Below are 13,302 nucleotides of genomic sequence, written 5' to 3' on the forward strand. Positions count from 1 at the left end.
CTACCACCTTAAAGCTTCTTGAGTACCATCCTCGCTTATGTAATATAAAGGACGACTGTTAATCACAGATTCAATTTCACATAGTATTGTTTCTAATTCTTCGTAAGATAGAAGAGCCTTTCCAATCGTTTTCTTCAATGTAATTTTAACAGATCTAACTAAACACTCGTAAAACCCACCCCACCAGGGGGAAGCTGGTAGAATAAACTTCTGTTTCACATCGTTCTTTGTCATAAATATTTTAACTTCTTTAGATTTAAAGGTTTTAAAATTATCAGAAATAATAAGTTCAGGATAACCTCTTCGTGCTGCAAAACGCTTAAAAGCTCTAATGAAGGTTGGAATTTTCATGTCAGGTGTGAGTTCGAGATGGATTGCTCGACTAGACGCGCAAGTCAATAGCAAACCATAGCCCTTACAGACAACGTCCTTAATAATTGTTTTAATAAATAAAGGTCCTGCGTAATCCAAACCAGTTGATTGAAACGAATATAAATTATTAACTCGAAAATCAGGTAAATCTGGGCTGCTATGTGGTAACAATGTTCTTCCTTGGAATTTCTTGCATTTTACACATTGTCTGATAATACTTTTTATTGTTGATCGTCCTTTTATTAGCCAGAATTTGGAACGTACTTTATTCAGCGTTAATTCGATTCCATGATGCAAAACTTTTCCATGACAGTTACGAATGAGTAATATCGTGAACCAACTTTCTTTGCCTCGTAATATTAAAGGGTGCTTTGCTGTAAAGTTTGAGTTAGCATTTTCAAATCTTCCTCGTAATCGTAGAAGTTTATCTTCATCATCGAATAACTTAAGTGAACTTCTTACCTTGTCAAATCTTCTGTCGTTTCGTAAAATTCTTTGTTCGTCTTTAATCCATTTATTGAGTGCATATTTGTACTCGTCTGTAGTCAAAATTACTTGTTTGTTTAATGGTAGCTTTTTCATTGTTTTTACCAAATTGTTAATAAATCGAAAAACATATGCAGTAGTTATAATTAATTTTTCAAATGAACTAAATCTACCTGCATCAATAACACTACTCAAACCTGGCGATGATTCCAAAACAACATTACAAACAACTCCATTTCCCCCTCGTTTACATTCAGACATAGTATCAACATTTAACTCATTATCAACTGTAAATTCTTTAATCTTTTCATTCATATTTAACAAAAATTCTGGTCCTATTAACCAACATCCTAAATCAACAAAATTACTTATGCGAGTAGGAAAATCAGCTGGGTTCGATTCTCCACTAATGTGATTCCAATTTTGTCTATCAACAATTTTTCTAATGGCATTCACTGTATTCTCTACCCATGGTTTCCATGTTTTCTCTTTTCCCTTAATCCAATACAATGCTACCTCTGAGTCACGCCAAAAAATTACATTATCAAATTTCACTCTTCTACTCAAAACTCTTAACACTTCCTCTATAAGTCTGCTCAGCAACACAGAATCTAATAGCTCTAGTCTAGGTATACTTATTTCTTTTAAAGGCGAAACACGTGACTTTGAAACTAAAAACTTTCTATTCACTCCAAAACAAGTTTCTATAACTAGATAAATAACGGCACAATAAATAAACTTAGAGCTGTCACAGAATCCATGTAATTGAACACTCTTACTGTTTTCATTAACTCTCTCAAACACAAATCTTGGAATTCTAACTGAACTTAACAACTCGAGGTCTTTTAAAAATTCTGTCCATGCTAATTCTATTCTTCCTGCTACTATTTCATCCCATTCACTCTTATCTTTATAAATCATTTGAAATATAGTTTTTACTCTTGAAGTTATCGGTGTTATAAAAACCTAAGGGATCAAAGAAAGACGCAGCCATTTTTAAAATATTTCTTTTAGTTGTTTTGATTGCTTTAGCTTTTTAACAAAATCTTTAAATTCAAAAACAAATTCATCTTTCACTATGTCCCACTCAATTCCTAAAATCTTTATCAAATTATTGTTATTATATTTATTTTTCATAATTTCACTTTCAAAATATTTCAATTCATCAACTATTAGATTGCATTCTGGGTTTTCTTTTTTAATAGTTTCCTTTTTATTAAAATAATTTTGTAATTCCTGATCATTTGTTACCCACTTTCTTAATTCAAACCCTGCATTTAAAAATATACTTTTAGATTTTTTATAAAACATTTTTCCATCTAAAACTGTTTCATAGCCAGAGGCTATGTCATCTACATAGAGATCATCTATTAACCTTTCAATAAATATTTTATCATTTTTTAAATACTTATTCAGATGGTGTTTTAAAGTGGCATTTAAAAGAAAAGGACTGCTAGTTAAACCAAAAACAACTCTAAGAAATCTATAGATAATTAATTTATCCTCCTTATCAGATATTCTCTCGTACCACAAGAATCTCAAGTAGTCTTTGTGTTTTTTTTTTTTTTTTTTAAATATCTTCGCTTCCAACAAGGCTGCAAGCAGCCACTAATTAAAGTTGGAAGTTACTGTAAGAGAAAAGATGAAGATTGTAGAGCAAGATAACGATTGACGGACGATTTAAAAGATTGCAAATTATATGAATCAGGAAAGCAAGATGAAGGAAGCGAATTCCAAAGAACTGATGTTCGAGGAAAAAAACTAGACGAATAAGCGTTTTTGGAGCACTTAGGAACAATCACAGAAAACGTGTTCATAAGAGATTTCAATGTTCAAGAATGCTTGTTTTATGTCAGCAATTATTCCTATAGCATTGAACCTAAATTTTAACAAAACATCAAATATTTTAGATAATAAATTCGGACCTGAATACAAGCAATCATTTAAATACGGTCCCGTCGTAGAGCATGATGCATCGAAAACAGCTCTAATTTTAGTTGTATCTTTATCTCTTCGAATGACAGGCCTGTGAGGCAAATAATGTACACACCCTAGTTCTTTAAATATATCATACTCACCAACTCTTTCTATTATATTATTATTTTTATATTCTACGAAAATTTGATTATATTCAGGGACCAGTTTTTTATCGTTTAACCTATTTCTTAAATTAGTTAGACGTTTTTTACAAATATTGTAGTTATCAGGTAGAAGGTCATGTTCAGTTTTGAAAGGTAACTTGGTTATATATCGTTCTCCATTATGTGTGATATCCCTTTCAAACTGATGCATCACACAACTCTAAGGAGATTCAATGGTCTCAACAGACTAAAACCTATTTAGGTCTTGCCTAAGCTCATCTATTTCACTCTCTACATCACAGTGCATAGAATGACTCATAAAATATGACTTTGTGGCCTTTTGAGTATTATTTTTCTGTGGGATAGGACCACTTAATACCTAAGGGGTAGTTTAGTAGCTAGTGATAAAACTGTATCACTAGCTACTAAACTACCCCTTGTACTTCTAATGATTCTTCCAGACATAAAACTATGATAAAAATCTATACCTACTAAAATATCCACATGAAAATTTAGTGACCCGTCATCATGATCAGCTAATGAGAGTTTAGCTATTTGTTTAAATTGACTACCAGCTAATGACACATTTTGCCTTTGAAGAGGGCTACAAATAATGGGCACACATAATGCTTCCATATAAACACAATGATCTGAATATTTATGTTTGACCTTAAGCTGAACGACATTTAACAATTGTTATGTTTGTTCATTATCCTTTCCGAATGTTTTAATTATAACCTTTTCTTTTCTAATAATTTTTAAGTTTAATCTTTTTTGAATATTCTCACTTATATAAGACCGTTGGCTACCACTATCAAATAGGATTCTTGCCTTTAAGGATTTATTTTCAGATACTGCACTTATGTTTGCTCTAGCTGTTTGTAACAAAATAGTTGAAAAATGTTGTGTCGCATGCCCAACAAAACTGTTTTCTTGTTCACACAAGGAAATGTGATGCTTTCCTTTGCACTTACTACAAATATAATTTGCCTGACAATTCTTGAGTATATGATTCGTTTTAAGACAATTGAAACATCTACCTTGCTTTTTAAAAATTTCTCTTCTAGTTGAAAAATTTGTTATATTTTTGCATTCCCAAGGACTATGATTTTCTGAACAGTATACACAAGGATAATTAAACTTTTCTTTTATTTGATTATCTTTTTCAAATGAATTTGCATAAGCTTTTTTTTATTATTTTTAAAGTTATGATTAATATTCTGTGAATATAATCCTGCAGTTGTGAAAGGCTGACTATTTACTTTTCTGTATTCAATATTTTTATTATTAGTTAAACAACACTCTTTTGCATTTAACTCCTCTCGAAAATATTTTAGTAATAAATCTATAGTCCAAATCTCCCCACCAAATTTCCTTGAAATTAACAGAACTAAATCGTCTGGTAATTTATCCTTTAAAATAGGAATCAAAAGACTTCCATAGGTGTTAGTTTCAACTTTTAACGATTTCAAATTTCGAACACTTGCCTCTATATCATTATAAAGTTTCCTTAATCCATCAACATTATCACTATTTTTCACTTTTACTAGTTTTAATAATAAATCCATGTGTAAAGAGATTAGAACTTGTGGGTTACCATATCGTTCGGTCAATAAAGAAACTGCTTCTCTATAATTTTCAGACGATAAGATTAAGCCACAAATAGTAGTCAATGCTTGACCTCCTAAATATTTTTTTAAATAATTGAAGCGATCAATATTATTTAGTTCATCATTGCTATGTATAGCAACATTAAACTGATCCCAGAATGTTTGCCATTCTAAAAAGTTACCCTTAAAAACTGGGAGTTCAATTTTTGGCAATCTGAAACTAATTTTATTTTTAGAGCTCCGTTCAGAATTATTTTCAAAATCTAATTTTACAGATTCTAACTTTAAATTCAATTCAGAAAGTATATTGTGAAATGGAGCAGTTATTTCAACACTCGCTAAAACATCCTCCTCAACCTCATTTGGATCAAGTATATTAACTATTTCTTCATCAATGTATTTTGTTTGGTATAAAATTGGTATAAGAGTCATTTAAGCTATTTTTCAAAGCTATAAACTTAGACTGTGAAGTTTCAGGGTCTTCTAAAGCTTGACTAAAATCGAACCACCCTACAAAAAGTTATGACGTTTTATGTACCGATTTTTTGATATTAGGATTTGTTGAAAAAACTGTGGTCAAAATAAAGTTTTTATTAATTAAAACTATTATAACTTAATCAATTCTTATCCAAAAGTTTATATCTTGGTATCAAAAGATAGATACAAGAGTTATCTACAAATTTATAAAAATTTCTAGATTATGGGCACATCCGGGGGCAAGAGGGGTAACATAATCACCATCTATACTGGCAATTAAGACTAACAATATTTATAAAAAAGTATTGTTTTTTTTAATGAAAATGTAAACTTTTATATACGAGATGTTTTGAATTAGCTATCAGACCACAGTCAAATATAGAAGTTTTATCATTGTCTTTGGGTGGATGTAGGGGTGATGGTTTTAAACACCCTATTATCAAAAATGACTCTCTTTTTTTATAAATATTTATCTTTATAACTAAAAGGAAATCTAGTCTCAAATCAAAAATTATGTTTTACTACTTTACAACATTACTAGTAGCACAACCTTTGTTTCAAAGGGTGTATATGGGAAAGGGGTGTGTCATTGCTCCCCTCCCCCCCCCCCCCCCCTCTTTTATAACCTAAATAAAAAATAATTTTTTTAATGAGATTCACAAAAATATTTAAATGTAATTAAAATAATAAACTTTAATATAAAAACATCTTTTACCAGAATTCAAAATACATCAGATAATGCTTAGTAATAGTTATAGATGGTTCTCCCCCTGACCTGAAAAAAAATTTTAAAAACAAAAAAAGTTTTATAATATTATTTTAATAAGTTTACATCTTGGCTTTAAGTTAATGATTAAGATATTAAACTCCCATAATGAAACTATATTATAATCATTGTTAACAATAGACACGACGTGAATGTAAGCTAGACCCGTCTATCTAAAAAAATTGCAAGTTCCACTACTCGCTTTATATTTTTGCAAGTTCCACTACTCGCTGTAAATTTTTTTTGCAAGTTCCACTACTCGCTGTAATTTTTTTTGCAAGTTCCACTACTCGCTGTAATTTTTTTTGCAAGTTCCACTACTCGCTGTAATTTTTTTTACAAGTTCCACTACTCGCTGTAACTTTTTTTTTAAAGTTCGACTACTCGACTTTTTTGCATGTTCCACTACTTGCTGCACACACTATATATATATAAATATATATATATATATATATATATATATATATATATATATATATATATATATATATATATATATATATATATATATATATATATATATATATATATTTATATATATTCAAAAAATAGTAAATTCAAGTAGTAAGATATTAAAATGCATGTCCAATAGTCAAAAAATAATGGCAACATTAGGAAAACATCAACTCAATGAAAACATCAACTACAATGTCAGCAACTAGCTGGAATTTTTTCATATAATAATCAACAGCTTCAGAACCATTTTCTTTTCTAGTCCAGTAAGAAATAGTAATAGCCTTTCTGTGTTTTTTTTTAAGTTTTTCTATTCTGCTATTGTGCAAGACTGTCATTGCTGTATCGGAATCATATCATTCATAATTATTATTAATATAGTATGTATTAAATATATACTATATTATAGTATATATTTAATATATACTATAATATAGTATATTTTAAATATTTAATATACTATAAATATAATATACTAGAAATAGTATATTAAATTTAATATACTATAAATATATTTTATAAGTCTATATATTTTTAAACAAATATTAATATATTACTAATATATGATATATTCTAAATACATAAAAAAGCAATATATTATATTATTATATGATATAATTTATATCATATAATAATATAATGTATTGCTTTTTATATTATAAAGCTCTTTAAAAATGTAATAATGTGATTAGACTGAGCAAAAAACATGTATTATTGATTTAATATATAAAAAATGTTATTTTTACATTGATACTTTATAAATGTAATATTAGTACTTATATCACAAAATCATTGTATAAAAAAATCACATAAATTTTTTAATAACAATTATTATTGGCTTATAAAAACGAATATTTAATAACCTTCAGTACCCTCCCCCCTCCTCCCCCAAACAGAAGTCGGAAAAACAAAATTTAGGTACCAAAAGTGAGGGTAAAAATAGGGTATCTGCTAGTTAAAATAAATTCTTGAAATTTGGCATGTGCATAGAAAATGTATAAACTTAAAAAAAAGAATGGGATAGAAAAAAAAAAAGATAATATCTTCAACATTTACTAAGCACAAGAAGTACAACACACTTTTTGATATCAATAAATAACACTTTAACTTTCGTCAATATAATAAAAAAATACTCTTTAAAAAAGTTCAACTATTCTACTTTTAAAAAAACTTCCAAGTTAATATAAAATTCTGAAAAAATATGCTACAAAACACCATCCTACTATATTGCCAAAACGCCAAGTTCTAAAAACGTGGAACAGTTTTTTAGCACAAAAATCGGTTCCGTAAAACACGGGATTTGACATACCTATTCTTAATGCCTTTCTTCCAGCTACCTTCCTACCTAATATTGCAGCCATAACTTATTCTCTCTATACAAATTTCTCGCTCACTCTTATTCACAATACTCACAATGAAATATGTATCAACAACAACAACAAATCTACTACTACTAATCAATCAACAAAGCAACAATGTTTTTCTTACCAACACTTGATGAAACTATTCGAATCCTACACCAAATCAAATATAAACAAAACTTTTATAAATCGAATCGATTCTTTTTCTGAGTTCAATAAATAATAATTGTTTTTTCTTCACAATATTCTTCACTCAAGTTTCTTCTTTTGCATCGGGCGCCATGTAATAATTGGTTTTAATAATTTTTTTTTTTACGACAATAATTGAGAAGAATCTTAGCTCGGGTTGATGCTTTCTTAAGAACCTCGTGTTAACAATATAGGCCGTGGTTATTGTTCCAGCACCGGATTCCAAAATAAAATGGCTATTCTTCTTATGAAATTGTCAAAATAATTAATAATATCTTATGCTTAAATACGCGCGTACAACTAACAAAAAATTAGTTGTACGCGCATGTATGTCGGAAGAATAGCCATTTTACTTTGGAATCAGGTGCCGGTGTCACGTTAAATAAGTAGATCGTTAAATAAGTAGACAAACTGAACAATCGAGGTATTTTGCTAACCCAGACGAACAAATTTAAAAAAAAAAACATACGTTAACCGAACTAAAAGCATTTCCTTTGCCATGCGAATTGTTATTACTTAAGGGCATTTTTATAGTGATAATTTACTACTTTTAATAATATTTAACTCACGACGTATATTCTAATCGCAATTTTTATCTTTATAGTATAGTATGACAAGAAACATATTTTTAAGAAAAAGCTTTTTGATAGGCCATTCACCCGTATTAATGATATCAAATAAAATAGTCATCTCACAAGGAAGTTTATTGTATTCCTAAATAATTTAACTGTGCATTTTAGCAAAATGTTTTACGTTAAATTATTTATCCTTAACCCTTAAACTTAATGATTGTAAAATTTGTAATTGTTACTTGATTCTACGCAAATAAATAATAAGGACAGCATTCTGATGTTATCCCAGAAAAAAGAAAAGAAGAGAATTTATTAATTCGTGTCTAGCCTTTTTTTGTGTGTTAATTTACCTCCTCAAAACCGAAAAAGACACTACAGTCAAGGAGGCTGCTTTAGTTGTTGTTACAACCCTCTCTCAACTCTATAACTTCGAAACACAAACCATGACGATCAAGATCGCTACGCGGAGAAACAAGTTGAGCGCGGTACTGCCAGGGACGTGGTGGCGATCGAACTCAGAACACTTTTTGATTATGAGGCGAGCGCTCTACCACTACACCACTATTGTACTACCGTTGAATAACAACCTAGACGGGTATTATTCGACGATTTTAGCGATCTTAATGTATGCATAGCGCAATAATAATAAAATGTGACTTAGTTTACTATTTCTTACTATGAGAATGTTTTAAATACAAACGATATTAAAGAAACGACACACTTCATGCTACACTAAAACTTTATTTGGAAAATAAAATCATTATAATAATATCCTTACACATCAATGAGAAAAATAATATCCTTACACAATATAAATAGCAAAATAAAACAACATGGTTTTTAAGTCCTTTTGAAAAAATTTAACTTGGTTGAAACTTGGGCATTTTCGGAAGAAATTCGATTTTTCCACATGGAATTACAAGCCTACATAGAATAGAAATATAGTATAATATAAATAGTATCATAAAATCACAACGAATAAATAAAATAATTATAAAAATGCTTTTGTGCCAGAAGAGTACTTAATAAATGCATTGATTAATGTATGTCAATAAATTGATTTACAAAATGAACTCTAACGAAGGATTTGAATTTTTAAATCAAATAAATGTTAAAAATGTTAAAACAGCCATATCTTTGATGGGTGGACATAAGAGTATAACTGCAAAAGTGTAACTTTTCAGGAGAGCAAAAAAACATTATTATGAACCCAATTATTTTGCTACAGAAGTCATATTTTGAGAAATGGGTTATTACTTTTATTCTGTTTGAACCGAATGGTGTAACTATACTGTTAAAACCATTGATGCCGGCATACACAAGACACATTTTCTCATATAAATCGTTAAATGGTCAAAAATGCAGTTATACTCTTATGTCCGCCCATCAAAGATATATCAACATGCCAGAATAGTCTATACTTTCACAATATTCTATAAAAAATTGATCAAATATCTCATTATAATTAAAAATTACATAGCTATATTTTTAAATACTACTTTTGGTGTAGTTGTAATAGTAGCTATAATCAACTGCAACTGCAACAAAATGTATGTAAATAAAGAACTGACTTTAATAACTGTACCTATTGACTATATCTTATATCGATAACCCTAGTTGAATAACTGATGACAGTAAGAAAAAAACAACTACAAAGTGAGCAAAACAAATCATCATGCCAATAACAAAATAAAGAACAAACAATAGTTGACCTAAATTAGCCAATTGTATAACTTTAGACATCTATAAGACACTTACAAAAATAAATTAAGTAATGAATTTTTTAAATATTAACTAGAACATAAGGTACATAAACAAATCAACAATAAAAAACAAAAAAAAACATATTTATGTATATTGATTGAATTTAAATATTTAAATATGTCATAAAAACAAAAACAGTAGAAACAACAGGATATATTCACAACATTGATAGTACTAAAGACAAACTGTTTATGACAGTATAACACAGTAACAAAAGGAAACATCTCTAATTTACCATTCTCAATACATTTCAGGTAATGCTACCGCATGTCATTATCTTTTTATATAACTAAACTTAGGTTGATACTGCTACACAAAACCATTGCATTTCTTTCTAAGAAAAAATCACAATCATTTTCATGTGCAACTCTATGCACTAACAATGGCACATCACCTTTACTTAAACTATTAAAGAGTGAATCATAAAACTAAACACACTTCCAATGTAAAACAACATCAGGACACATTACTTAGAAACACCCAATATGATTTTCTAACATTAATCGTTGCACTGTAACTTTCTGAAAGACCACATGAATTAAAACAACTAAAAATGCAAAAAATCCAGATATTTTAAACTTGGAAACCCAAACATTTTAGAAAACTGATATAAAAACAAACTTTGTGCTATATCAATCAAGGTATCATCAAGCCAGCAAGGTGAGTCTCTTAAAATATCTAAGGCCTTGTCTTTAGACTGTATTGACAAACTTTAAAGAAAACTTTAGAAAAAATTTGAACTTCGACAGCCCCTTTTTACAACGATACTATCATTAACAAATAGCTTTTTTCAAACCTTTACCGCTACCAGTTTAAACTCTGAACCTTTTTCTCATTGATTGGTTTAAGGAAAATAGCAGACTTTATTAAATAATCTAAAATTTTAGAGTTTTTTGAAGAGTACCAAAAATCTATAAAATAAAGTAGTTGCATAAATTGTTAATTTTTCAATATATTTACTTCAATTATCAGTAATTGTAATAATATATTTTTTTCAAGTTTTATTAAGGCAAGAGGTCCAATAAGGTCTAAGGGAAGTTTGTGTACCTATAGCCAGATTGTTTTAGTGCCCAAATTCAAGTCCCCAGACTTTTCTAAAGAAGGCAAAACTGATACGATCACATCTCTATACTAATTACTTTGTATTAGTATAAGTATATTGACTTATACTAATAAAATTCCATCAAGTAAAAGGGTAAAAATTAGTAACCCTTGGTAGAATAACCTTTTTTTAATCTGTACCTAGGGTCACTTTCTGAAAATTAGATTTAAATCCATAATAAATTTACAGTTAATTTGGTCTTAGATTGTTTTCAATAAGTATTTCTAGTAATACTAAATTGCAACTCTTATAAGAGTCATTTTATTATTATTAGTTTCTATTAGTCAATTTTGTTATGTATTTAAGCTTAAATACATAACAAAATTGACTAATAGTTCTGAGCAAAATCGACAAATAAGTCAATGCATAAAATGGAAGTCCCAAAACAACTGTGAGTTTTGAGATGCTGAGACATAGTATAAAATTAACTTCAGAAACATAAAATAATATAAAATATACAATAATAATAAACTCTTAATCATAAATTATATAAAAGTTTAACTTAAATAGTGGGTTATATATACACATACCACAAAGTTGACACTTTTTTATTATAATAATTTATTATTCCATCAGAGACTGCTAAACATCTTCAACAGAGTAATTATAGATTCGCATTTTAATTATATAATTTTAAAAAATTTTAAAACATGATTATTTTTGTTTTTTGAGTTTATACCTAACGGAAACAAGGCTACTTATTTAACGATAGATTTAACCTACCTAACGGAAACTTTGCGCTGTATCTGCGCAGGCGTTACGCTTGCGCAGAACTGACTGTCTACTTATTTAACGATCTACTTATTTAACGCGACACCGGAACAATAACCACGGCCTATAATATACCTTCTTCCTTTCAGTCCGTCTTAATATTGTTTCAAAACTTATTTCGGTAACTAATTTGCAAAAACAATATAATAATTTAATTGTATAATACAGTATTTGTATAAAATTAGCCTTATCATAATGAATAATAAAGAATTATATGATTGGTATCTATGCTTGAGTGATAAATCTTTGAAAATGGTGTGCTCGAATTTCAGAAGCCGATTTTCCAATTTGTTTTCAGTAACTGAAAATAATTTGAGCTTGAACAACAAAATTAAAATTGTTGTAGATAAATTTAAATTGTTAAAAAATATATATAAAAGAAGAGATATATATATAAGCTGATGCTCTTTAAACCGCCTATTTCGGAAACTAGTTGTGAATTATGCATATCAAGTGAAAAAAATAAAACGAAGAGTAAAAAAAGAAAATTGAAGCAACAAACCTCGAAAAACTGCTTTAAAAAATTGAAACTTGCTTCATCTGGTTGTATAAATAAGTTCAAATCTGCGAATGTTCGTATTAGTAATATGAAAAAAAAAATTTACATCTAACGACCCTAGAAGGACATATAAACTATTACATGCAAGCAATAAAGCAAAGATTCATCAATTAAAAAAGAAACAAAATAAGGAAATAAAAGAATTAAAAGATTTTTATAATAAAGTCATTAAAAATCTTAATAAAAGAGTTAAACTTTTGTTAGTTAAGCTTGAAAAAAGTGACAATAAAGTTGCACTCCTTCATGAGAAAAAAAGAATTACATGCAAAAAATTGTATTATGTAAACAAGATGTTTAGCATGGTAGTAAATAAACATGAAAATTTGTCTTCTAACAAGTTAGAAGTACCGACTCTCCTAACACTAGAGTATTAAGCAAAGAAAACAAAAGATTTTAATTTAAGTTCTTTTCTCCATGATCACATAATAATAACATTTCAAAACGGAAGGTATTCTAATGATATAAGAGAAGTTATTATGGAGATAGTTTCTTTGAATGTCAGCATGAATAAAGTTATTGAAGTTATCACAATTGTTTTAAAAAAACTAGCAAAGATATATATAGAGAAGCTTCCCTCAATTGGTACAAAATCTTGATTTATGACTGAGACGTTTTAGAAAGTAGCAGCAAGGAAAACGATTTTCTAACCTTGTATGTTCTTTTAAAACTACCATGTCTGATCTTGGGGCCAGTTAATCCACTGTTTAATTTAAAGCTTAAAGATATGAGGAAAAAGTTA

The 13,302-nt window shown here is 28.5% G+C and overlaps 2 protein-coding genes and 1 long non-coding RNA gene across 3 annotated transcripts; all 3 read right to left on the minus strand.

The window, feature by feature from the left end:
• On the minus strand, window positions 1-1,779 carry LOC136089549 (uncharacterized). The gene has a single exon (XM_065815601.1). It carries the CDS (start codon window positions 1,777-1,779, stop codon window positions 1-3), a length of 1,779 nt encoding a protein of 592 aa, XP_065671673.1.
• A 2,308-nt stretch (window positions 1,780-4,087) lies between these two features.
• Window positions 4,088-4,981, minus strand: LOC136089550 (uncharacterized). Its single transcript, XM_065815602.1, has one exon. The coding sequence runs from the start codon at window positions 4,979-4,981 to the stop codon at window positions 4,088-4,090; it is 894 nt and encodes a 297-aa protein (XP_065671674.1).
• A 4,111-nt stretch (window positions 4,982-9,092) lies between these two features.
• Window positions 9,093-11,951, minus strand: LOC136090123 (uncharacterized). The gene is made up of 2 exons (XR_010643188.1): window positions 11,764-11,951; window positions 9,093-9,291 (listed from the first exon to the last, which is right to left on the minus strand). It is a non-coding gene; the product is annotated as an uncharacterized LOC136090123 (long non-coding RNA).
• Window positions 11,952-13,302: the final 1,351 nt, after the last annotated feature.

This window comes from Hydra vulgaris, chromosome 13 (genome assembly GCF_038396675.1).
Source record: "Hydra vulgaris chromosome 13, alternate assembly HydraT2T_AEP".
In the NCBI taxonomy this organism is placed as follows: Eukaryota; Metazoa; Cnidaria; class Hydrozoa; order Anthoathecata; family Hydridae; genus Hydra; species Hydra vulgaris.

What these genes read in the sequence shown, in the direction of transcription:
- LOC136089549 (XM_065815601.1), bottom strand. Translation starts at nt 1,779, where the DNA reads ATGATTTATAAAGATAAGAGTGAATGGGATGAAATAGTAGCAGGAAGA.
- LOC136089550 (XM_065815602.1), bottom strand. Translation starts at nt 4,981, where the DNA reads ATGACTCTTATACCAATTTTATACCAAACAAAATACATTGATGAAGAA.